This window comes from Corvus cornix, chromosome 1A (genome assembly GCF_000738735.6).
Source record: "Corvus cornix cornix isolate S_Up_H32 chromosome 1A, ASM73873v5, whole genome shotgun sequence".
Lineage (NCBI taxonomy): Eukaryota > Metazoa > Chordata > Aves > Passeriformes > Corvidae > Corvus > Corvus cornix.
In genome coordinates, this window is record NC_047057.1 from 25,564,019 (window position 1) to 25,591,866 (window position 27,848).

The following is a 27,848-nucleotide window of genomic DNA, read 5'->3' on the forward strand; positions in this document are numbered from 1 at the left end:
GCTCGCACACCATAGCACCTATTAATAGACCTGACTCCCTTTTGCAATGTCAGCTGTAACATTAATCCTTGTTTTAAATCATGTTATCTCAAATATCAGCTGCTACTAGTTGTACAGTTCCCTTTCAGTTTATATCAGAGAGCCCAATGGAGTCTTTTGAAGGACCTAGTCAGGTTAACAGGGCTAACTTATTGCAAGTCCCCACTGGAAATAATTCCACTTCAGAGGACGAAGATGTTAATATTGACATTAAACTTCGTTTCTCACCACGTCCCCGAAGACGGAGTTCTTCAGCTTCAGAAGAAGAAGAAGAGGTAGATACTCCCACCAACATCTCAAGAAAAGTTTCATTTGCTGATGCATTTGGGTTTGATCTTGTGTCTGTTAAAGAGTTTGATACCTGGGAATTTCCTAATACAGGACAAGAAAATGATACAGAAGATGAAGTTTTTCCTCAGGATGAATATTTTTTCTCCCAGCAATTTACATTACCTGCTTCTCAAGAAGAACTTTTACAAAAAGTACGAGAGCAGAAAGTAATGTTGGAGTCAGTCCTTCTCCTGCCTGGGATTACCTGTATGAACGGCATTATACGAGTCCTCAATGTGTCCTTTGAAAAACAGGTGTATGTTCGAATGACATTGAATAACTGGCTCAGTTATTATGACATCCTCGCAGAGTTCATGCCTAATTCTTGTGGTAGTGAAACAGACCAGTTTTGCTTTAAGATTTCTTTGGTGCCTCCTTTCCAGAAAGATGGACTTAAGGTGGAGTTCTGCATACGCTACGAGACATCAGTTGGTACTTTCTGGGCAAACAATGATGACAAAAATTACACACTGATTTGTCACAAGAAAGAAACTGTGCCCAAGGTGGATAATAAACCCCAGAAGGAGGTTACAGATAGATCTCTTAAAGGCTGCTTAAAGACAACACAAAGAAGGTGAGGTTACACCTTAATTTTTGGTAATTTAGAATGTAGCTGACTAATTCTGACTTTCTATGTGTGCTTACTCAAGTCAAGACTGCCCATGTTATTTTCTACTATTTTACCTTTTTTTTCTAAATGAAAAATTAGACCGAGACTTGTTTTCACTAAAGTGTTTGTATATATCAGCCAGTGGTTTTCTGCAGACAGATTAGTTTGGGATCCTAATTTTATGCATGCCATTAATTTGAAAAATAGTGTGAGGGTCTGTAAACCCTCTGTGGGCTGTGTACCAGTTCTGATCTCTGTAGGATATAAACTGAGCTGACATCAGTGGGATCTTTGTTCTAGACCAAGGTAGCTGTACAGTTAAAATACTTTGCATCCACTTCCTTTGTAAGTCAACAAAAATTTAAAATCAAAACAAAAGCTGGGTTTTCACACAATTTATTTCATGGTTCTTTCTCTACATGCAATTATTAAATCAGAAATAGCACTGGTGGTTCTTCAAGCAGAAGTGGATAACTGAGAGAAGAATCCAGCAATTACAATAGCTGGTACAAACTTTCCAGCAAGTCATTGGGCTATTCTGCAAGTTGTATATTAGGGCTATAATTCCTTTTCCCTGCCACAGGTGGATGCTTCTGTTTCACATATGGTGAAATGAAGTATGTTTTATAAGGCAGGATCAGTAATATATTAAAGAAAAAAATACATAGAATTTACCTTGTATATACTGTTCTGATTAAAAGTAATATGTTAATTATAAAGTGGCAGTTGTTAACTTTTACTTTAATCACATATAAAGAGAGACACTTGGGAATAGTAACTTTTGGCTTCCTACTGTTTTTAACTATGTTCTCTCTGTTAGCAAAACAATCTTGCATGCAAAAATCTAATTTTCAATTATTTCCCCCCCCCAAATTTGGGATAAATCAGTTGAACTTCTGCAAAACTAAATCTGTATTTTACCTATAATGTCCTTTGCAATACTTGGATGCCAGAACTAAGTTAATGTTGGGTTTTTGAATTTATGTTGGCGTTTTAGTTCCTATTCTTTCCAAATAAGACAGTGCTGTTTGATTTTGCTGGTGCTCTTCCACTGGAATGAACTGGTAGGGATGGGGGAACAGAACTGCAGTGGTGGTGGGAGCTTAAGGAAGAGGGAGACAGCCAGGGCTTCCTCTGTGCAGAACCTTCGTTCCCAAAACCAGACTTGCTGTGCTGGGAGCTTCTGCCAGCCCTAATCACACATTAGCCTTGTGAGGAGAGGTGCACAATACGGCTTAGTGCCTGTATCCACACCACAGGGTAGGAGCCGCCCAAAGGCTAGCCCGAGGCCTCGTTCACAGCCAGTCCACAAAGCTCTCCTGACAACTGTCCCTTGGGCCAACTCTGGAGCCCTCATGATCATGCTTCCATGAAGGAACATCCCAGTATGTCAGAGCAGAGGGAACGATATTTTACATGTTCTGCGGTCAGTTCCTGACATTTGTGTCTGGTTTTATACATCAGTTCTGTCCTTTAAGAAGCATCACATGACCTGTTCTGGATAAGTAAGATAGCCTGAGATACCCTGCAGCAGGGCTGTGATATCAAATACCACAGGCATGTGCAGGTGGTATGACTCCAGCCTGAGTTCAGGTAGCCCACAAGGAACAGAGGATGGACATGGAGACTTGAGTGTCAATTTAGTGAGCCCTGGGTTTCCAGATGGTGTTAAGAATAACCTGAAAATTTAGATACCATTGGCATCTAAAGTCAAATGACTCCTAAGTGTTTAATTCCCTAAAGTTTGTTGTGATATGCATAGTGCTAGCAAAAGTTGTAGAAGCCTTCCTTCTGGGAGATAGTCTTTTACATGGATATGCTAAATGATTTATGTGTAAATCACTCAGAGAGCTATTTTAAAAAATAGGAAATGAGATAACGTCTTCTTCTCAATATAAAATTACTTTGTCTCTAATCAGACTATGAAGTTGTCTTCTTCTATGTCAGACTGAAGAGGATTGCATATGTGTGCATGTGTTTATACATACATACATATGGATGGATGGATGTATACATGAATGTGTATATTTGTTCATATAGATACATATACACATGTATGTTTAAAATATTTAAACCAAAGTGGTCAGATTCTTGTCTGCACTAGGATCTGCTACACGTTTCTGTCAAACAGTTAACAAGCATGCACTTTCAAGATCCTCTTAAGTGGCAGAAAAATGTACAGAGACCTTACAGTAAATGCAAAAATGAGCTGAAAGTATCTTTGGAATATTGTTTCAGTGGTCACCAAGGCTTCTGAAAGACAGTTCTGGCAGACTGTAATCCAGGACTAATTTTATGCTACAGGGACTTCATTGACTTCACAAGAGTCACAGCTTTTACCAGTGTAAATGAGGTCAGCATCGGGGCCTTTTGTTTCAGAATAACTAAGATGCCAGCTTCCATTGCTCACTTGTTTTTCAAAGTGTCTTTGTACATGTTGCCCCTTTGAGTGAGGAGGAACACCCTGCAGACATCTGCAAAAGTACCTCATTATTCTCCTTCAGACCCTCATTAAAACTCCTTTGCTTTGATATCTCAAAAAAAGCACAAAAGAAACAAACCCTTCAAAATTGGCAGTGAGGCTGCTGATGTGCTGTTACTCCTTCATCTCCTGTTGAGCAGTGCTGCCCATTTACCAGCTCTCCTCCACCAGCCCGTCTCTCTCTCTCCTCTTACCTTTAGTTTGGATGATAAACTCTGCAGCGTTTATATGTGCTATGCTGGGTGGTTATAGAACATTTAGCAAAGTGGGGGATGGTCCTTGACCATAACTAGCTTGTCGTTGGAGTTGCAGCATTGCAAATAGATAGGAATAAAAGCAATTTTATCTATGATTCTCACAATAAAGTGACAGGTAGGGAACATTGCTATCCGTACCCATGAGTTGGACATCTTAAATTAAAGACTTCTTCATAGCAATCTGAATAGAAGGATAATTTAAAAGGACACTCATTTAGGCCTCTGTTTCAAATTTAGAAACCTGTAATAGCATTTTTTTTTTTTTTAACTCTTGGCTCTGAGATATTTGTACTTTCTCTTAAAATGTGCAATTTACCTCTGCAGTTAAAAAATAAGACATGAAAGGGTCATGTCTTTTAAGCAGAGAGTCTGATCTACTCTAGGGCATACTTGTGCGGCTCATTAAATGTCATTAGCAAGGATTAGTTGTGTTAGTTAAGTGAAAGGAATAATATGCACTTTCAGAGAAAAAAGTTTTGTATTTTAGTGGGGAATCACAATAATATGACTATTTCAAGTTACCCTTAAGAACATGGTCCAGGACTAAGTTGAGTGAATGAGGGCAATAGGCTGACTTCTGACACCATTATTAAGAAATATATAAAAAAATGGACTTAACCCTCAAAAGTTGCACGTGAAAAAAAATATAGTAAAAAGCAAAATTGCATCAAATAATTAATGCTGAAAACTGTCTATATTTGGATATTCAGAACCACATCACTTAAAAGTCTGCCTCTTCATTTCATGTTTCATTTGCTTTTGCTTCCATGTCTAGGTATGAACAAATAGTCTTCTCTTAAAGTTTCAGAAAGTATTTGGTTCTAGCTGTATTTTAACAACCTAAAATTATTTCCTCATAAACTTTAACAATTTTTGTGGTTTTCAAAAGTCTTCAAAGGATTTGTTCACAGGGACAAAATACAGTTTGGGAAAATAATGTTTAAATTAATTAATTTATGCTTTGGTCTATCTGAAAGTGTTTGCTTAATTTGTACATAGTCATAAATATACTTCAGGAGAAAAACTGACCCCTAAAATTTTAAGAGTGTCACTGGAAATGAAAAAGCTTCTATCAATAAACAGGCCTAATTTCTATCCTATTTATGTAAATGTATATACCTTAAAAAAATGTATTAATATATATTTATATATATAAAAGAAAAATGTAAATTAATTGTATCGCTCCACTCCTTTCTCTTTTTTTTTTTGACTCTCATGCTTTTGGGATATGGATCATGATTCCAAACATGAATTTTTCCTGGTCCTCAGATTTGGACCACGTGATTCTATTGTGGGCACCAGGCTCCTGCCTTGGTCTGATCAGACAGGAAGTGGTTGGGTGTTGCTTGAGGCAGACTCCTGCAGATCATGCTGAAAGGTGCAGTGATAAAGTTATGGAAGCCATATCCCCTGTCACTGGTGGTGCTACATCCCATTTCTGTGCTTGGCCCTGGTTTGCCATCTGTCAAGGGCAAAAGAGCCAGGGAAATGGCTGATCAGCATGAGAATTGTTTTACAAAAGGGTATTGTGTATTTGGACTCCTGTCCTTCAACAAGGAAGGGGAAGGCTAGTGTTTTTGTAATAACTGTTAGAGTTATTCCCCCTTAGCTCTCTGAGCCCACAAATATATCCCTCTGAACTGATCCACAAGTGTATCACTGTGATCCAGCTGATATTGATCCTATGCTTTTTTTTGTAATTGTTAGACTGTACCTTTTTTTGAGTAGTAGTACACCAATTCACTTCCCTCCATAATGCCACTTTAAAACACAACACAGAATAGGGCAATGGCTCTTACAAGAGCTGTTCTATGTACAGTGCACAAGAGAAAGAAGAGATTAAACCCCCCCGTGTCTGTGGGCCGCCAATGCCAAATTTGACAGCATAAATACTAAATGGTTTCTAAGCAATTGCCAGTGAGAAAATTTCTTCTATGCGTGAGTACTTTTTCTTCTTCAGTTGCTGACCATCTCCTTCCTGATGGGAGGCAAAGGAAGTAAGTTGCTGAAGACCCAGCTTGGCAGGATGGCACCATGCTCAGTCAGTTTTCCCAGGCAGATGGCAGACCAGTGCCTAGGCTGCCCTGAGAAATGCAGTTTTGTTTCAGCTCCGCTTGGCCTTTCCCACAAGCTCATGATGTGATTAAGAAATGCTAAGGCTTCTGACAAAGATGCTTGGAAATAGTCTCTCATGCACTTTGCTATGAGGAACAACTGTATAATTCCCAGCTGGTCTGTTTAAAGTATGGCATTTAAATTATGTTTCCTTTTAATCCTTGCTCTTTTGATTGTGTGTCACCACAATCAGGAAGGGAAAAGAAGAGCAGAAAAGGTGCTAAAACACATCTTCTTTCTGTACTTCTGTTTAATCTCAAGGTTGTTTCTGGCATTTTAAGTCGTGAGTTACATCTTGATCAGCATACAGATATGGGATTTGACTAAAGTTTATTGCTATTAATAGGAAGTGACTGCAGTCACTGTTTTTACCAGGAAAGCAGCTGCTAGAGAAGCTATCCATTCACAGGGAGCCAGCTAAGAGGAACACTCCTCTCTCTGTGTTTAATTTGACTTAGTATTCCCAGACCTTCTCTTGCCTCCTGGTCATTGCCAGTTTTTCTCAGTTGTAGAATTAGGTAGGATTAGCACCAAAATAAGACTTTTCCACATACTTGAAGACTATGATTATGAGGGACACAGGGTAATTATTTAAGGTGCTCTAAAATATTTTATTCAGACAAGTAGGGTAAAAGCAAGCTTGGAACTGAGTTTGAGTATTAGGAGTTGCTTTTTAATAGCAATTCTGGAGTTATCTTTTGATGAAATTGCTGCAGCCTTACTCTCCAAAGTAATTTAAAGTAAGCTAAGATAAACCACTTGAAAAATATTCTGTAGAGAGCAATCCTACTTGGCCAGAAACTATGCTCAGTGGTTTTTTTCTCTCTGTTTAATCATAATATTTCAAAATCTGGGCATGCATACTATTTGAAATATGAAACTTATTAAAGACCCTAAATACAGATATTTAGGTGAATGGCTTAGGTCTTTGAATGCTATCACAGAAGTGTTAAAGAAACAGGTGGAAGATATGGATGTGAATAGTATGCGCAGACAAATGGACACATTCTTCCTGTACTTGTGGTCACCTGATTGGAGAGTACCTGAAAGCTGAAAACATGTCACATTTTTGCTTTTGGTAATTGTAAACTGTGCTACCCATCTGCTATCTATTTATTGCACTAGAAATATTAAAAGAAGCTTCTAAAATGTAAGGGAACAACACGTGAAAATAACATGTTGCTGTACTGACAATCCTAGCATAGTATTTACTATGGAACTTATTAGTATTGGTGGTTTCTCGTTCATTTCCATGATCTGCTTTAGAAACTGCTCTTACCAATACTACAGAACAGAAATTTGTGTTCTAATATGTGGGAAATATTGGTCGCTATAAAGCTTTTTCAGTTGTTTGCATGAAATCATATAAAACCAGTGCTTTGTAATCTGGGTGTCATTTCTCAGCCATGATAAGTACTTGTATTTTACATGCATTGCTTGGCTTTACACTTCTAAGATTTTTTTCAGTTGCTACAATTTCATCAGCTTATTTAAATATGCCAATACTGTAACACTATTATGACTGACTCTTAGAACTTTTCAATTCAGCAACTGGCTTGATCCTGAAATAGGCACAATAAATAATTTAATGAACATCAGGAGTCTCACTGAACTTTGTAGAATTCTTCATGTGTAAAACTATCCTTGAATGTTAATATTTACAGGACCAGATGCTCTTTCAGATTGCTGGTTAAGGACCTTTGGAAAAATAGAACTACATTGTTAAATGAACTCCTGTATGTTCAATGATTCTTTTGTTTAGGAAGATATCTATTTTGCAAATTGAACCAGGCTGTAAATGACCATTTCAATACTCTGTCCTGTCCACCATTCAGGTACTACAGTTCATAAATGTTCAGTTGGAAAAAAAATTGTTCCATTACATTCAACTTGACTTTGCTAAATGTTAGTCTTGAAAAGATGTTTAAAGTTAGTGCAACATTAGCTGAGAGCACTGGAGTCATATTTAATCATTGCATCGACTACCAGTGTCATTTGAGCTGTTTATTCTGATTATGAACTTCAAGCTGTGATCCAGTCCCACACCACAGCTCTGAAATTGAAGCAACAGATTCAGCAGCAGTGTAAGTTCAGAGAACTAATTGCCCATGGTATTTTTAAGATAAAATGTGGATTATCTTCTCATCTACAAAAGGTGGAAAAAATTGTCCAAACGAATACTTTGAAAGTTAAATTAAGTCCCTGCCTTAGGGCAAAGGAGGGGGTAAGACCTTTTAAACACCGTGGGAGAATGTTAGAAGTGGCTATTTGATCCCTAGACCTTCAGTGACACGCACAAGAAAGTATTAGTTGATATGCCAAAGCATAATAGGGGGCTTGGTTTTCTGAGTCTTTCCACTCTCCTCCTGATTTGTGAAACCAGCTGATATTCTAACACTAAACCTGAAGATTTATTAGTGCTGGTTACTAACTGTAGTCCTAAAGGGCACTGAGCTACACAACTGAACGTGAACTAGGCAAAGCTGGCAGGTTTTTCCTACCTTGCACTTAGGTGCACCAAGTGGATTGGCATTTACATTTTGTTTTGACACACAAGTGTTGTCCCTGCAATAACATTTATAGATGCTGGGTGATAAACATAAGATATACTAGCCTGAAACGCTTCATGTTGTGGTAGAGGGCTGGGGAGTTTGTCAGTCTCCACAGCTACCCTAGTAAATCTGAACCAGTGTCTCCTAGGTTTTTTCCATGTCTTCTTGATGGAAATATTGATACCTATCACACAGCTGCCTTCTTGCTGTGTGGTAGTAAGCAGGTGGAAAATGAAAATAAGGTTATAAAAGTCTCTTGTCATGATAACACCTGGGATTTTTATACTATTGAGATGCTCATTGAATTTACAGCTGCTTTCCAAGGTTTAGATCATAGTTGCCCTCTCTCAAGAACAACTGTCTAAGGCTCATTTTTGTGGTCACCCTTTCTGTTCTCCTCCCCAGGGTTGCTATCTGTGTCTTAGTCTCACCTGACTACCATCTACCTCTCTACAGTCTATCTGAGGCACTTATCACCTTCTTGTATATGTGCCTCAGCATACTGCAGGCAGCCTCTAGGAAAATACTCTCTTCTGACACACCAGGAGGAGACTGCTCCTTCTCTATTTTTCCCATGTGAGATTCAGAAAAAGACCAGGGGCCACATGGGTTAATGTTTTTCTCCTCTCATATTTATCCAAAACAGACACAACTTGAAAGTTTCTCTCCTCCAATCTTTTAAAGCAGTGGGAGAAAGAAGCAAGAGAAGAACACAGGGACACTACCCCCAGCTCCTTTCTACACCACCATTTTGATATTTGGTCATGCCTCTTCCAGACAAAATAGCAACCTATGAAGCATATCCTCTGACATTAGACCAAGCCTAGCCCTCAGGAAACTTGACTCCTGACTCACCTTTTCCTCTTTTTCAGCATCTCAATAGTAAGGTCCTGCATTGCTAATTCACAATGGATCTCTCAACAGACTTTCTAACACTGCCCTGGAGAACATTTTTGAAAGAGGTTCTCTGTTTATGAAATACTTTAGCCCATTCTGTCAAAGGATTCAATGAATTTTCTGACCAATGCGCATATAAAACAGCTGTGTAACACGACTTCTGAACTGGTTTTGCTTCAACATTGCTTCATGGATATCATAATAAGGTGCAACAATCATGACAGAGCTGTGAAAAGGTCTCAAAAAAGTGGCAGTGTTCCTGTTTATGATTTCTATAGCTTAATTTGAGGTATAACTGACATTATGCAATGGGCTCTTCTGCAGTCTTCATACCTATACTCATGAGATTTGGGGATAGACAATGCAATATTAAAGGTTTGAGCCTGGCACCAAACTGGTGTTGGGCTCCTGGTTCAGACTGGATGGCACTAAAATCTGCAACTGGATGGATATACATCTTTATTTTTAAAAAATTGTATTAATGTTTTGCTATTAAAACTCAAGGTCTTTTTTAATGAGCTAGAAAATAAAGACTAATTTCTTGGGACTTTGTTTGCTTTGAGGCAATGATTATTCTCATCCCAAGTCAGGCCAATGCATTTTGTTCTGTGCCACCCATGTCCCTGCTTCAATCATAAACTAAGACTGAAAAATGAAAATATTAGTAATTGGAAAATATAATCCCCTGGATAACACCAATTCAATAATCTTAATAAAAATAGATTTATTACAAACATTGTCTGAATCCTACTGGGAATTATCTTTGCAGGAAAAAAGCTAGAATTCCCTTACAGCTGGTCTCTTGATCAATTTTCCCCCTTGATACTATTAATCATCATACCATATATCACTTATTCTGAGCATCTTTTTCAACTTTGTTTTCCAAACTTCTTTTCTATTTTTTCCTTGTGCAGAAATTACTGACAGTCCTTTATTGTCCATATCCAGGCTCACCTTTTCTCCTTGTCTTGTGACAGCCCCTTTTCTTAGGTGAGAAGACAAAAACTAAGGGGTATTTCCTCAAGGTGGAGAAATACCACCTTGGTTAATATTGTCTTCCTCAAATTTCAAACATTTAAGTAGAGGTTCTTTGTGGCACTGTTTTCATTCAAAATGCTTGAGAAGTCTGCTTGACTGACTCTCCTGGAAATGCAATCTTCTGTTCCCAGGGTAGTTTCCAAGAGGCTGCTGCAGTGCCATCCTCTTTTGGCAGCCAGCAAATGCCCTCACCTACTGCTCTAATAATGAGTGTACCACATCCTCTCCTGCCTCTGCCCTCTGTTTCCTGACTATCCACAAGGAAGCTAATTAGTGTCAGTCCCATTTGTTGGGTGACACCTATTTACTAAGAACTAGATTGAGCCTTCTCTAACACTGCTGATAGTTGAAGGTCATATAAGAAAATCAATCTTGCCTAGATTTGTAATAAGGGCTCCTATTTTACATACAGCTTCATTTTAACAGGATAGGTTGTAATGGCAATATTTTAGAATATATTCAGTTATTTCTACTTAGTGTTCGCACAGCTGTTCATTTATAGATGCTGATGTTGTCTGCAGTTTTTGCTTCTGAATCTTTTCCATTGTGGTATCAATCAGTTTTGAATTTAACATTGTTTTAAATTATTGTTTTCTGCATTGTTTACATTAAATTATTTTTCTGTTGTGCTTCTATTTTTTAAATACCTCCTGAAAAAAATTAAACATATAAACAGAAAGCCACGATACTGCCACACACAACCTATAATAACAGTGTTATGGTTCAGGCATGTATAACATGATATCTCCACAACGAGGGATCATTTGAAGCCAAAATGCTTTTAGGTGGGAATTTGCCATATTTTCAGGTAAAGCCACCTAAGAAGTCAAAATTCAGGAGAGTGCATTAGGAGTGCAGAAGCGAGGAATGGTGGTGGCTGAGCTTCAGCTGTGTTCTGTTTTGTTGTCAGCATGGATAGCAGTTCTCCACACCATGCTCTCTGCTCTGTGCAGGCTTAGTCTGTCTCTAGTAAATGCAGCTGCTGGCTTCTGCTATACCTGAGGTCTAGCTCCCAGGACTCTGCCTCGAGTTTTGGAAAGAGGCAGTTATATCCTGCTGAGGATGCAGCCACTGCCCAGACCCACAGCTCTTCTGCCTCCCCAGCTCTTCTCCCCAATACCTCCCTGATCTTCAGTGCTGTTCCATCAAATTCCAATACAGCTCTGACACCCCTACCTAATATTAAGATCAGCCTTTTTTAACACTATGTAAAAGCCTGAAAAAGACCTAAGGCATTTCTCTGAAAATTGTTTTAGATGAGTACTTAGCTTCTTTGCAACTTGCTTTCAGAGCCACTTTACAGCTTCTTCCAGCTTCCCCTGCCTAATGGGTTTGGTAGCTTAGAATTCACACATGCTGCTCACACCAACTGCCCTTTGTTGGCTGCTACCTTTGCTCTGCTGCTCACTCTGTCATCTCCTTTAAACCCTTCCCAGTTCTGATTTTATGTGCCCAGAACCTCTGCCTTCTTGGACAGCCATAATTCTGTGTCCAGTTATTTAGAGCTCTCCCTAGGGTCTAATATTAGAATCTTATTTAATTGTCTTTTATCCCTATGTCTTGTCTTAAAAAAAACAGAGGACTGTTTAATATTCTCACACAGTAGTGTCAATTTTCTTGCATTTTCTTTATATGTATAGCACAGTTTATTGCAACACATCTTCTTGCTCATCTCTTTTTTATGCACCCTAATCTTCATATACTCCAAATCTGGTTTGAATTATTGAAATTCTTTAGCAATCATAAATAACCTTTTTCTGTATTTAGATGATTTCTAAGAAAAAAATGTATTCCCTTAATTTCTGGCAAATTCTTATCAATACCTTTATATACAAGTTGTTATAAAGATTAGCTATTCTTATCTAATTGTTTCTAGGAGTTTAAGACGGTCTCAGCAGGAGTTGCTGAGGGATGAAACTTCTAATGATGATTTAAAGCAGTGAAGTGTGTAGGCTGAAACTGAAATAATTATTGCTGTAACCCTCTAAGCACTCCAAGTTCCTCAAGAGAAAATACTTTGTTCAGAACAGACCCTGAACAACAAAATGCGAAGAAAGTAAAATAATAAAAAACCCTCCAACCCTTGAAGCAGGATGATAATTTAGAAATAGAATCAGTATAATGTGAAGATGTTCTCAACAACTGCTCACAAATGCATCAGACATCACAATTAAAAGGGAATAATAATTATGGCCCCATTCTAAAGTATGGAATATTCTATTCCATTCAATAAGTCATGAACACTTTAAAACCATCAGTGTAATCTACAAACCTATATTTACAACATTAAACTGGATGTTCTGCCTTTTCAATAACTGTCATCTCATCTCTATTATTTTCACCTCAGACTCTAATTGTTTCTTTTATAGGAGCTAACCTACCAGTGTCCTTGGCAGTACAGTTTATGGCTCATGCATTTACAGTAATTGTTTGGGCAATTTGCCACACAGTATAACAATCTTCACATCACAATCAGTTTTTACAATAAACAGCATTAGTTGTGAAAAATACAAGTGATGCATGATTCTTATGGTAGATAAAGGGCACTGAAGATGCCCTTTAGAAAAAGAAAAGAAAATGCTCAAGCCTTGAACTACTTGAGAAAAATACTGATGTCACAATAGAGCTAATTAATTTGATGGTACAAACAAGAGGGGGAAAGGGCCTTGCATTCATTAGTGTCAATTCCAAATGAGAGCATACCATTCATATAAATAATTTTCTGCCTTCATTTAGACAAAATATGCAGGTAAACAAATAAGAAATAAGCACCAGCTCTGGCAATAGCGATGATTTTGCTCCTTAGCTTTATCAAGGCTCTTGTTTTTCTATAGACACAGGGAGCTCAAAGCCCGGGCAGATACAACTTACAGGTAGAACTCTGGATGAGGCCAGATCCTACTGCCCATCAGCTGGTTTGCTCCAGCGTGGCCAGCACTGCCAGGCACTACTGGACACTGTAGCCTCTGTGTATAGTAGTGGTCTGCTCCTGGGAGGCTGAACATGTGCTTAATGGCTTCTCTCCATAACACACAGGTGGTGGCACATAAACGTGTCTCACTGCACGCGTCTCTGCTGCAGACGTTTTGTCGCCTCTCAGTTTTCAAGTGCCCTAAAATAAGAGGTCAGTAGTGAGGCCATTGGACACACCTCCAGCAGGCAGTCTTCCATGTTAGAAATTCTCCAGAGGAGAAATAATATATTTGCATTCTTATGCCAGTGCATAGACAGGGTAATTCTCAGCCTCCTTGTCATCTCCACGCCACATTATGGACCCTGGGTGGTGCAGAGGCACAGCGAGGCAAGGCCCCAGAAGGCACAAAGCTGGCTTCAAGCCAAGTCTATACCTCCTCTTCCTGAGCTCAGCCGTGACTTCTCTGGCAGCACCAGGGCTTGAGACTAAGAACATGTGATAATAAATTGTGGAGTGGTTGTATTATAAAACTGTAACTTCAAATTCTGAGAACACAGACATCAGTTTAAATCAGTAGGGAGACTTGTCCCTGTAGCGAGTTTTGGACTGAGCAATATGGAGGCAAGGAATGAGTTTGTCTTTACTCATTAAATATTTAGTTCATATATTCAGTTAGTGAGATAGAATCAGATTAACTCTGGAGACACTTTCACAAAAGAAGTCAAAGTCTGCACTTTGAAGGTCTGCATCAGGACCCTTGGTAGCTCCCGAACCAAAATGAAACATATGTTTTTAGCTTCCCCTTTTTTTTTTTTTCTGTATAGTACCAAGGTTTCTTTCCCTTCTTGCATTTTCCTCTCAGCGTGAATTTGTTTCAGAAATATTTTCTGCCCTGTCCAACTGGTATTTTAGGATCAACACAAATGGAGCAATATTTTCAAGCAAGCCAACTGTTATGGGGGTTATGTTAGTAAAAAAATATCTTGAATTCTTACTCTTCTGAGCCTTACAAAAAATTGAATAGAATTTTAAAGCTCTGCTTAGAACTTTAGACATACAAAGTCTTCCCTAATCCTTTCCAAAATGACTTCTTCCTGAGAAATTCATTCTTGCTGCATGTTTGTGGATTTTGAATGATATTGCATACAAGACTACTGAATTTTAGAATTACGTGTGGAAAATCCTTTCTCTAGTTTCTCACCCAGGTCTTCAAAACATTTTACAGGCTTTCTGATTTTGATGTGTACATAAATGTTTTAAAATAATTTTTGTTGTTGCTTGTTTAAATGCAGATATTTCCTTCTCTACTTCCTTCTGAAATTACATCTGCTGCTAATGATACAAAAATAACCAAACTAAGCTGCCTGCCCTTCGTTCCCCATATTCCCTTTCCCAGCTCCATGGGGTTACACTTCTGTGCAGGATTGCCTGTTTGGCTCCAGTGACAGCTCAAACATGAGTACTTAACTGCACTAATTTACTTTTTGCTCTTCTGCTTCTCAGTAAAACACTGCTGACACATGGAACTACTTCATTTCAAGGATCTCACATGTTGTTTACATCCCAGTGGCATCATTCTTCAGCAAGGCTGGGTATTTTTGGCACTAGATCCAAAAGCACTAGTTATATTGAAGGCTGCTTTTATATGAGGTTACTCTGAGGCTTAGAAATCTGTCCTGAAATTAAAATATAACTACTGTTTGGTTAGCAACTTTAGTCTTGCCAGCTCTTTTCATGAGGACATTCTAGCTTCACCTCAACTTCAACTACAATACATTATCTTCAGGGTAGAATTTTGATTTGTTTTGATTTTGAATCTACAGTAAAAATCAGAAGCATGAAAACACCTACAAAACCTAAGACTATTTTAGATAAAATAATGTTAAAAACTTTTTTCCCTTTTACGTACTTTAATTAAATATTTGAGAAATACATTCTTTGAATACTTTAACAACCTCATGCCTCTCTGAATTTCAGACTAAATAATATAATCCCATGTTTTCTTTTAATTATGAGATAGTATAAAATTGATCAGGTTGCATTAATTTCAGAGTTGTTCAGGTACATTTTCATCTTTCCATACTCTGTAATCCAACAATTTTAGCCTTTTTCTCACATTTTTAAAAATAAATATCACATGATTTAGATAGTAAGATCTAGCATAAGTGGATATATCACAGAACAAAGTGAATGGTACTGTGAGTTATACAAACATACAGATACAACTTTAGCCAAATATTGGTGTGTGAACTAAAATCCTGACAAGCGATAACCCCACCTATTATGATGAAGTTTGCTGCTCCTGGCTATAGTCCCAAACCTATTTCAGGCCAGACCAAAGCACCTGCTGTTCCATAGTGCAAACGTGCACTCCTGCAAGCATAACTCTCAGGGCATATAGCTGCAGAGGAGCATTTGAAATAGGGATGGGTTGCGATCATAGGATCATGAAGTCTCATCCCTTGGGAAATGTGTTGCATAATCTTGTTCTCAAAAATATATTCATGTTTCCATACTGAGACCTTCTCAGTTTCTTGTGTCTGATACTTGCACCAAAAAAATACAAGATATACTTTTCTAATGCTTGCAGATCTTCTTTTAAGTTTTCACAAAAAATGTTTTTGTGAACTCTTTATATTAATCCATTAACAGTCTTCCTGCTTTTTCATCTTTTGGGTATTTACCCCTTTGCTATATCAATAGAGGGCATTTATTCCTCCTCTCAGACTTTATTTTGTTATGCTGAAAATAGAACTACTTGATCTGCCTCCTTGGTTATTATAGATTTTTCATCCTGCCAGCCTTCCTCTAGTCCTCTTCTGAACATGTTCCAGTTTGAATCAATTTTTCTTGGACATAGTAGATAAATGTTCTAGAGGAGATCTTATTGGTGCCTGGTGCCACAACATGAACATTTCTTGGAATCTTTCATAACTGGGAATACCTTCTCTGAGACATTACCGCTGAACTTGGTTTGCCTTGATATCGCAGTGTCTATCTCATCTCACACCAGCACCTTGGAAATGGTTTCTGACAAAAAAAAAACCCTCAGATTTTTCTTGTTCACCCATTTCTTCCAACTTCTGAGGCCTAGTTTTGTGGCAGAAACTCTTTCTAGTCCCTAAATGTATAACCTGGCACTTTCTAATTTTGAATTTCATCCCTTATCTATTATTCTGATCCTCCAGGCCACCGATTTCTTTCAATCCTCCTCTGTGTTGGTGATGTCTCCCAACTTCGTCTCTGCCACAGATTTAATTTAACTTTGACTTCTTGTGCTTTGGTCTGTAATAACATGACTGAGTAAGTCTGATTGCATGACTTGTCCTCTCCAATTCCCCAGCGATGCCTGCTAGCTCCACAGCCCAGCTCCTGGGACCCTGCTTGGCACTGAGCCCCTCTCCCACCGCCCAGCTCTTCTGCTCATCTCCCTCTTCTCCCATTTAATTAATAAATTTCCCATGTGGCTGCACGACAAATGCTTTAATGAAGTCCAGATAACTGATTTTTAGACAAGGGAAATATAGTAATCTTATCAAAGACAGATATTATCATGTGAGTCTGGCATTTTTATGCCGTTTTCCATTTATCTATATTTCTTCTCTCATTTTTGTTCTAAATATATTGTGAGAACTTTTTGAAGACACCTGGGCCTGTAGTTGCCTTGACACTATTTATCTTCTTCTTCCTAAATATAGCTAATCCTTTTTCTACTCTTCTGATATTGTTGCAGTATAGGACCAATTGAATAGGTCTGAATAGGAAAGGTTTTAAACCAATATGTGTTTTCCTCCGTTGGGTCTCTCAGATTTGGGTTGGAGATTATCTACTTCTCTTAATTGGAGCATATTTAAACAAAAAGTTCTGCTCCCAGACTGGATGAAATAATATAATTTTCCAAATCGCTCTTCCTATCAGTTATGTCCTGCAAGATTTCTGTTCCTATAAGAATCTGCCCCACCACTAGCACCGTGGTAGAAGAATTTACGAGAAGCCTTTTGGTTGTTGGGTTACGTGTAGATTATGTGAAATCTTGATGAAACTTCACTTATAAAAATATTCTTATTTAGCTTAAAAAGGCTAGTTCGAAAGCCTTGACATGTCTGAGTTTATTCCAACCCTTCATGAAGTCAAAGAAATATTGTTTATTGGCTATTTTTTCTTGCCACTTTTAATTTTCTATCTACTCCACATCTTTAGGGTTCAAGTTTAACATTTCCTGTCTGGGATCCCAATTCCACATAACTTAGGGACTTCTGAACTCCTTTACATAATGTCCATCACATTTTCAGTCCTCTCAGTCCTACTAACTAGCCCCTGAACTTCATATTTGTTCTTTCTAATGCAAAATTACAATGATAACCTGTTTTCAGTCCTGATTTATTTTTATAATTCAATACAAGTGAATGATAATTTCAAGGATGAATCATATGAGCATAGGTTTTGGGGTTTTTCGCCTGCTAGAAATTCATAAGTTCCTGGTGTACTTTATGAAGATGTGCTCCATTCAGTTGAATGAGAGAAAGCAACAGAGCTTATGCAGGTTTACAGGTACTTATGCTGGAGTAGAATCACATCAGCTGACATAATGGATTTTTTTCTAGCTTGCATTGTTGTCAGAATACCTGGATCACTTAAAAATAAAAGTAAACCCTTTTTAACAGAACACAAATATTGTGTCTCTCATCATATAAGGCAAGTTTAAACTATCCTTCACAACAAAGTGCAATAATTAATTTCTGAAACAAAAGCTTAATTAATATTCTAATTTAAAAATCTGCTCATGGAATTCTGATACTGTGCTAGGACATTTTCAGAGAAATATGGAGAAAAACTTACCAACTAGACAAACACCTTCTAATTGCCCCTGTTTGATAAAGCAGCTAATTATTATTGGTTTTTGGGAAGTATTTCAGTCCTTAGGATATACATATATGTTTGAGATTGTTCTGTAGTTATATGCACCCATAGCCTCAACATCTTCATATAATTTCCTAAATTGAAGTAGTGGTTTAAGTTACTATTTTTTATGCTCCTCGTGATCCTCAAATACTGCAGTATCAATATCCTCAATTTAAGCCAATTTTAGATTTCTCCCAAGAATAATTATATGAGGACAGATATTTCTGATATAAAATTAAATTAAGTAAAATAACTGTTACACTGACATTCCCTGTGCTCAGGTATTTGCAGGGCAAGTGTGCACAAATAAAGGTCTAAAAACCAGAAATCTTTATAAAATTCAGTGCAGTAGGCAAGAAATTATGCTACAAGCCCTGCAGTGTGTATCCTAGCTGTGAGGCTGTGTTATCATTGCTATTTTTTACCTGTGTGGCTGTTGTGAAAAGAAACTTGTGTGCCAAGGCTCCAGATGCTACTTGAACAAAAGTTAAGGAAAAATTCAGCTCCAATCACAGCAAAAGTAAAACGGAGGGGCCTGCCTACCTTGAGCGTTACATTCGCAGCCACTAAAACTCCATAACCGCATTCCAGTTTGAATTTATAGTTACAAGGTGAGATTCATGGAGCTTTACATAATGACTGAAACTGTAGGTTCCCTTTATGGTCAGTAAATAAGGTCTACCTTTCAGAGGTAGAGAAGCACCTTCGAAGGATCCATCACTCCATCTTACTCATGATGCCCATGTTAGAGGGAATAAATCTCCTTTTGGAAGTGTTAATCTCTCACCACTGATAATAGGAATGATATACAGGACTGCCTGAACACAGATGCTTAGAAGAATAAGGCTAGATAAAGTAACACTATCCTGGCACACACCCATAATTATCCAGCTTGAAGCATCTTTATACCTGTACGTTTAAAGGTTTATAAAATAGGTACTCAGCATCCTTATTCAAACACTCTGTCTATATTTTTACACTGAAAATTTGTTAACCAAACCCAAAAATATTCACTGCATAGGAAACACAGCAAGCGGGGGGCAGAATCCAGTTTCTCCTTTCACCAACATATGAAATTTAAGCTAAAGAAGAAGGATCCTGCTTGCACATCCAGCTTCATTAGGAGGAGGCAAATCTGCCCTCCAGTTTTCCCCCAAATGTTCTGTATCCTGATAATCTGGGTATTTTTTGCATGAATGATGTGCAGTGGGGTTTTTTATCATGTGAGAGTGTGATAGAAGCTGAAAGTGGCACTGCTACTTGGATGCCACAGTAGCTGGATGTGAACTCTAGCTACCACTAGAATATTATGCTAGATGTAGGCATTAACAACTCCCCTTCTCCTGGGAATGCTTCTTGAATTAAAAAATTTGTCGAACTCTGGTTTCTTTACAAAGTAGAAGAAGAGTCCCTTCTAGCAGAAAATTATGCCATCCCTGCTTCCCAAGAGTTGCGGCATCCATATGGCTGAACACTGCAGGTAGTCAGCTACGTTCAAAGAAATGTTGACACTTTAAGATGCTCTTTTTTTCCCCACTGGAAAGCAGTGGAAGGTTTCCTGCTGGGCCCATGTGGTTTTGGGATCACACTTTTGGGGTGATGATTCAGTTCATGTGTTATACATGTCTTGGTTCCTAATCTGGGGCTTTTGCAGACACCCTGATAGCACCTAAATGTTTTGATGCATCTGTATCATGGTTAAACCCCAACTTACACATTTATGGAAGCAGATGAGTGAAAAAGATGCAAAAGGGCAGAAGAAACTGGGAACTAGATGTAACACTAAGACAAGCCTTTGAACAGTAAAAAAACCCCAACAAACAAACAAACAAAAACCAACCACCCTCACCAAAACCTTATGTATAAACGATAAGCTCTAATGATTTACCTTAAAACCTCCACAGATCAACTGAAAAAAGGTGGATCTGCCACCCTTTTCAGAATGAAATGCAGATTATAACAACTGCTGCTAGGGGAAAATACAACTCAGTGTGAGTAGAAGAGTGAAAAACACATGGAGGTTATGCACATACCAGAATTCAAGAGTGACATGACATTCATACAGATTGCAAGAATATTTAGCATTATTGCAATTAATGGTGGAAAAGAATTGCTGGGAGAGCATTAAATCTTGTGCTTCAAGGACAGCTTCTAATAAAAAATGGCCAAGAGGAAATTTAAGAGGGCAGTGCAAATTACCCCAAGTATTTTCCTACAAGAACTCTACATCTTCCCCTGAAGTATCTGATGGTGGTCAGTGTCAGAGGTCAGATGCTAGACTGGCAGGATCTTCTGTCTGCTTTAGTCTGGCAATCCCTATAAAGACTGGTTTTTAAAAAGTTGGTGACAGTAGATGTCTACATTATTTTAATAGAGTATAAATTTAGCATCCTCCTTCTGAATTAAGCATTTAGGTGGCAGAGTTAATGTTATATCAATTCAAATGAAAGACACTAGAAGAAAATAGAAGGGGAAAAGATTAATATTTGAAAATTAGAAAGTAATTTTCAGTAACAGAGGTGGACGGCTGGTTGAAAATCACATAAATTAAGACCTACAGAAAAAAAAATTGCTCCTCATAGAGGAGTCATTAGGAGTGATATAATAATTTATATTTTACATAAGTGACATTCTCTTAGCGTTTTTTTCCTTTTCCACTAAAGGTTAGATCCCTATAAGCACGATTCGAACTGCTAGGACTTGCCAGTTCGATTGATATCAATTGATATTGATGAGGACTGCAGGCACTCAGCATCTCTCTGTAGGTGTTTTTTGTGTTGAACCTGGCCTTTGTTTTCACAGCCAGCAAAGCAACAGAAAAAATTGCACTGGCTGCAGGGAAGCAGAATTTGTTCCTGCCAGCCAGGCATAGCTTAGCAACAGGATTTATACTGTACGCAAGCAGGGAGGATCTTTTGATTTACTTAAGGTAACAAACATGCCTTTTTCCAGACATCTCTGTATACATACAAATATTTGGAAAACACAAGCAAGAGAGAGCCCTGGCATCTTGAACACAAATATCCTTCCAGACCCTTGCCTGACCCCAAAATTATGCTCTCCTGTCACTGATGCATCTAATCACCTTTGTGCTGCTTTCTCAGAAAAGGCCTGGGAAAACCCATCAGATTTGCAATGTAATTTGAAGGTCAACATATTCTCATTTTCTTGGCCAGTTCTTTCTTATGACCAACTCTTAATAGGTCACTCAAAAAAGCTACATTTTATGTAGCTGTTTTCAGAATTTCAAACAGCATTCAAAATGTTGTGTAATTAACTAGTAGTCTTTATATTTGGGTCTAAGAGGAATAAGAACAACAATTTTTGCAGAATAACACAAGAAGTTTCTTTTTGTTTAACAGAAAAGAAGAAATATTGGCAACGTCTGATGATGGCACATGGAATAAGTCAAGGACTTCAGGTACAACACCCAGTTTAATTAGCTCTTCCTTACTGCACATGTTAATTAAAAATAGTGAAACAACCAACCTCATGGAAATTATTGAACTATGTTTTTGTTAACTCTTCAGACACAAACATCCCAGAGATTGTTTATTCACAAGCAGAAGACAAAGACACCAAACAAGCTAATGAAAATATAAAAGAGAGAAATGCAGAATACAACCAGGGTGATTACAAAGATGATGAAAAAGAATTAGAGTTGCTGGTAAGTGTTATACAATTATATCTACAGTATTAAATGATTTGAATCCATTTACGCTTCAAAGCTGGTGAAATGCCCCCTTTTAACAGAGCTGACTGATGTACTAATTTACAAATGTAAAGCCTTGGTCTGTACTTACACTGAATCTCTAACTGATTCAACAATAGAAGGTGCTTTGATTTCAGTATAGTGCATCAACTTTTTCTGGTCTTAAATTAATGACTTCTCCCTTTTGCTTCTTTACCAGAGGCTCTAAATGACAGTTCTAAGGAATTAGAAGGGTAACATTTAATAAAATCTCTCCTCCTAGTCTCTAGGATGGGAATACTTTTAAAGATATGCTTTCTATTTGTAAAATTTTTGTACTTGTAGTACTGTTTACTTCTGAGATTTTTGAAATTGTAACTATATGAGTACAGTAAGTATATATATATTGATATTGGCAGATTTTTCTATTTAAGTATTTTACATTATATTTTTTTACAATGAGTTTCACACTCAGTGAACATTCAATCTATTTGGATTTGTGTGCATGCATGTGTGTGTGTGGTTTGCCTTGCATTTTTCAATATGAAAGAAAAAATGGCAATAAATGAGACACATACAGCAATCTATTATTCCCAGTGTCTGTTCTCAGCTCATATCATTTGGGTGCACAGATTCATAACCATAGATTATAATAGCTATCACCTGTGAAAATGTGAATGCTGAATCAGACAAGAGAGGAAGATGGGAACCGTTCTTTTTTTCCTTGTTGATAGAAAAAATTCCTCTCATTTGAACATAAATTTTTGTCGTCTTTTACTTTAAAAAGTTGAAAATTGTTGCCTATTGTGAGACCTTTCACCGCCTGAAAGTCAATGTTTTGGTTTTTTTTTCCTTAATGGTGAAACGTGCAAAGGAGGACCTCTAAAATCCCTTGTTGTTCTCAGTCCACCCTTTTACAAAAAAGAGGATCAAATATAACTATTTGTTTATCAATTGCCAGACTTGTCCGTACAATAAATGAAGGGGGAGCTATAATTTAGATGTTAATTTGCACTGTGCGCTCTTTAATGAATTAAACAATGAAGGCTTATAATACATGGAAATACAACCAAATCTTTGAAACACACAGGCATTGGCTCACAAGACAGCTGTGCAGTTGACAAGTAACATGAGCCTTATGTGAGAAGAAGGGGAAATCGTAAGATTTGCATATAATTATTGAGATCATGCAAATGTCAGTTATGAGGAGGGGAAAAAAACACAGGCATCTCACTGTTAAATCCTGACAGTTGGCATCACCGAAGAACTCAAATACACTTGAGCACTGGTTGGCAGAGGGTCATTAAAACAGAATTTGCAGAGACATTAGCTCCCTCACTTTTCTTTGAGTGACGTTTTACTATTAATAGTTTGCAGAGGCTTTGCAGAAAACATATTAATAAGAGAAACTGTAATGGGGGTATCTACAGCAAGTGCAAATGTATAAAGGGGTGCCCAAGAAGCTAGCCTCTAATTGATCAGCTAGTGCTATCAGTGTGACTCTGCTAAAGTGAGAAGAGAGTGCAATGACAAGCAGGCATAGCTGAATAATACAATATGATATTTGGGAGCTGGGAGGGAGAATGATTAGTTTCTGGCCTTTTACTTTGCTAATCTCATTTCCAACTCATGTCTTACCAGATTGTCTAAAACCAGTCTGGTTTGAAGCCTGTAAAATGGTCCCTGAGAGAAATGAGGCACAAATAATCCTTACAGTATTTGTCAGTGTGAAATGTGTCTTTGTTTTACTGGACAATACTGTACATAACCGGACACTGATGTACTGTATCAATGCCCTCATTTGAGCACCAATCCTCCCCCCTTGCCCCATAGCTTCCTCTCTCCAAACCTAGAATCAAATGTACAGAGAATGAATTAGCCTGCCTTTAAGGGAATATTCTCTTCAGATTTAATTTGTATAAAATGCACTAGCAGCTTACTGAACTCATGAATAAAGAGAGAGGGTTTGGAGCACTATTTTATTTCCTGCTCCTTTCAGTACCACCATAAAGCTCATTACCTATGTTAAAAAATACATGCAATGCAAATTTTGCAAATGGTTTTGAACATGTTTCCATAAAAGCTTTGTTACTGAAAACAAAACTTTCCATAATGAAATCCTGCCTCCTTCTTTTGGCATATTTTTGCAAAGTACTTTTTGATCATTCTTTTCTATTCTATTGTTTCAGTTAAATCAGCACTTCACAGAAGCTAGAGGTACCTCTTCCAGAGATGAAAGGAATTTATACACAACAGAACCAATTAATTTTCCAAGTGAAACTGAAAGATTGGTGAAAAAGCTAACCTGTATAGAAAGAAGCAGTGCCTTGCACCCTGTGCCTATCAGTTCCTCATCTGAAAACACTTCACATGCAATAGGAGAAGAATTAAAAGATAAAGTTAAGTATTCTGTAGGAGATTATAACAGTCAGCTACCAGGGAAGGAAGTCACTGCTGGCTCAGTAAACAGCTATGAGCGCTCTTTGGAACATACTGGTACCAGTGAAAGCCTTTTATCGGCAAAACATTTTCCTGTGACAAAGCAGAATGAGGCTATCAATATTACGGCTACTGGCTCAAGCCGACAAGGAGAGAGGCACACAGATATTTCAAAAGGTGAAATAGATAGTGCCTTGGGAAGTAAGATGATGGAGAGATTATTCATCAGTGAGGATGCTGCTGGTACCTCAAAAGGGGCCTGTGAAACGAGACCAGAAACCATTTCACCAGAGCATGATGAATCCGTGCAATTAAATGCATGCATAGCAAGGATGCTGGATGGCAATGCTAATCCAGCTCTGGAGCACCAGGCACCACAAATGTCTCACCAAACTGTGGATTCATTGTTGTCAGATGCTGACAAAAATGAAAATGAAGGAAAAATCAAGATGATTGAAAGCAAAGTTCAGGTACATTTAAGAGGAGATTTATATGCTGGCACTTTTGCACATGCTGGTGTCTCAACAGATTCCACACACAAAAAAGGAGTTGGTGAAATGTCAGAAAAGAACTCTAACACTGGTTTAGCGAAGGAGAAGAAAGTCATTGAAGTAGCAGACTTGGCATCAATTGGTGAGGAGGATGCTTCCAAGCCTTTCAAGTCACACAGGAAACACAATGCCAAAGCCCTGAACCCAGTACCTCTGCCAGCTGAGAACAAGCAGGCACCCAGGGACACCAGGGTGGATGAAAGGCAACCTGAGGACACTCAGGAACACAGAGGATTTAAGAGGTTAAAAGGCAGAGAGAAGCCAGACAACGCAAATAAAGGGAGACCAATCGGAAGGGAAAGCGAAGCAAACTCTGCAGAGCAGAGGTGGCAAGAAACGGGGAGTGAGATTTGGTGGAGAGTGAGGGGGAGCGTGGAACCTCAGAGCATGACTTCCACAAAGGAGCTGTTTACCTGCCAGGAGGCAGAGAGTTGTGAAAAGTCTTCTGTCTCTGAGCAGGGTATTACAGAGGAAGCAGAGGCAGGTACAGCTTATATAATTAAAACAACATCAGAAAGTGCTCCCGAAAAAATGCCTGGCAGTGAAAAAGCAGTAATTGCTAAGCTACCTCGAGAGACTGCACTAAGTGACAGGCCCACAGAGGAAAAGGAAACAGCGTTTGATACACATGAAGGGAGAAATGATGGTTCACATTATGCTCTTTGTCAACTCAACACAGTGGGTGTATTATATGACACTGAATTTGAAAAGGAATCAGTTTTAGGTATTTATAATGCATGCGTACATGAAACACTGCAAGGAGAAATGAAGTCTGTATGCAGTAGCAGGGAAAAATGTGCCAAAGCACAACCAGACAATATTCTACCTGTAGGAGAAGCAGTAAAGGTTTCTGCTACAGAAAAGAAAGAAGATTTGCAGCGGGGTTTATGTTCAGATGTACCTAAAAGTCCCCTGAGCACTCAGAAGCATCTATACTGTGAGAAAGCAGAAGAGCTCTATAGGGAAGAAAGCCATGTTGATACACTTTCCTGTTTATATTCTAAAGCTGAAACAAAAATGCCACCTTCTGGTACAAATACTGTGCCTAGTTACCATTATAAAAGCTCTTCAGTAGCATCTTCAGAAGGGCCCACAGTGGAAGGAGGTATGGAGCACCTGCACAGACACTTTGAATCCAAAGTCATTGAAAAGGTTGCTGCTGAGTCAGGGTACAATTCAAATCTAACAAATGAAATTATGTGTATTAACAAAAACTTCTCTTCTGAAGTTGAAAAAGGAGAAGTACCTTCCACTTCAGACACAGCAATTTCTGGAGAAGGACGAGGCAGGAGTACAGGTCAAAGTTTCCATCAAGCAGAGCTCCAACAAGAGAAGTCATGGAGGCCAGAGGCTTTAATTAGTAAGTCTACCAAAGAAAATGAAGGAACAGACTCTCGATCTGACCATTTAATAACTGAGGGGAAAACACGAAACTGGCTTGATGACTCGCAGAAAGAAAGCCAACACACTTCTGATTCTGCAGATATTTCTAACCAGAAGAGTGAAGCACTCAAGTTATCTAGTGAGTCTCCAGGTTTAAAACATACTGCTTTCAAAATATTTTATGTCTTCTTGTTTCTTCTATTTGCTGGAACACTCTACCACTATGATTTGATAGTCTGTCTTGCACTCTACCTGTTCTCCTTGTATTGGCTGTGCCATGAAGGAAGAAGAAACAAGGAGTCTGTCAAGAAGCAATAACATTGACTGCCAACAGTGCTCAGGATCCATGGTCAATAATCTCTGATTCCACCAAAGCATTTTCACTGTTAAAGAGTTTATTCATTGTTAGAACCAAAGCAAGATTTCCACAGCAGCATCTTTTATTAAGAGATTACACATGAAGCTGAGCCTTCATATAAGTAATTAAACTATGCAGGACCATTATGTTTGGATCATTAAATACCTATATGAGTATGAGTTCTGAAGCACGTCAAGTTAAAATGAAGTGCAGCTGTTGCTTCTTAGCAGGATATGAAGAAGCAATCCTTCATGTCTCTGTAGTACTTAAACCCACCATTTACTTGCTTTAATTTCTTTTGCATTAAAGCTTCATATTTTTCTGGGAATTTTTTCCTAAGATTATGTGTGGTACATAATAACACAAGGAACAATATAAAACCTAAATCAGTATTTTGGTGCGGACATTGCAGTTGATAATCTGCTAGTGTAATTAGCCAATGATCTAAGCAATGCACCTGTTGATAGTTTAATATAATTTTCCAAATTTTTATTTCATTATTTTGACTTAGAGCTTTGGTGGTAGCCCTGTTTGAAAAACGTAGGGCTTTGACTTCCGTAACATCATGTAACTTCCAGGGTGTGACTGTGTAGCAGAATAGATGAGCTGTTTCCACCCTGTAAATATTGAAGGCCACAGCCACAGGCCTCGTACTGATCACTCACGTGCATGAACATTTTTGGGTTCTGTAAATCTGGACTGAGTAACATGACTGAGAATTTCACTGAACTGTTATCCTGGGCAAAGACTGTGAATGACATTTTTCATCAGTATTGCGTGAGCATATCTAAAAAGTATTAAATAAATTTTCCAAAGGAATGCTATGATTGTGTGCAGCATGTCTGAATTAGATTTATAGCTTTTTTCCTATGGCTTGCAACCTAGAGCTAATCAAACACCAAGAGAAAACAATGGACACGACCCTGGCGTACTGTGAGGCTGCTTTGTGTGGTTTGGGTGAGGCAGAAGAGGCTGGTATCTGCCCTAAGGAGAGCCCAAATTGGTTCTGTGCAGCACTTCTGTGGGCCAGACACACTGGCAGCTTTGCTGCTCCAACGCTGTGGGTGTCTCACACAGGCACATGCCCAAATTTTGTCCAGAAGGAAAAGAACGGACAAGATATGATGCTCTTCAGCCATTTCCCAGAGGATGGTCACAAACAGCATCCCAGGTATAGGATATTAAAAGAAGCATCGAGACTGCATAATGTTGCTGAAACCATAGAAATTAAAAAGAAAAAAGAGTTGTTTTTAAGCTCTGTTTGTTTCACTTTCCTTACTGCCACTGTGA

General features: G+C 38.2%; 1 protein-coding gene across 1 annotated transcript; it reads left to right on the top strand.

Annotated features, from left to right (window-relative positions):
- Positions 1 to 146: 146 nt before the first annotated feature.
- On the top strand, positions 147 to 27,848 carry PPP1R3A (protein phosphatase 1 regulatory subunit 3A). The gene is made up of 4 exons (XM_010413530.3): positions 147 to 943; positions 21,499 to 21,557; positions 21,667 to 21,803; positions 24,017 to 27,848. The coding sequence occupies exons 1-4, from the start codon at positions 147 to 149 to the stop codon at positions 26,516 to 26,518; spliced, it is 3,495 nt and encodes a 1,164-aa protein (XP_010411832.1). The 3' UTR covers positions 26,519 to 27,848.

Excerpts from the sequence above, each read along its gene's own strand:
- PPP1R3A (XM_010413530.3), top strand. The coding sequence starts at position 147 with ATGGAGTCTTTTGAAGGACCTAGTCAGGTTAACAGGGCTAACTTATTG. Across the intron at positions 944-21,498 it reads TTAAAGACAACACAAAGAAG|AAAAGAAGAAATATTGGCAA; the intron begins GTGAGGTTACAC and ends TTTGTTTAACAG. Across the intron at positions 21,558-21,666 it reads GAATAAGTCAAGGACTTCAG|ACACAAACATCCCAGAGATT; the intron begins GTACAACACCCA and ends TTAACTCTTCAG.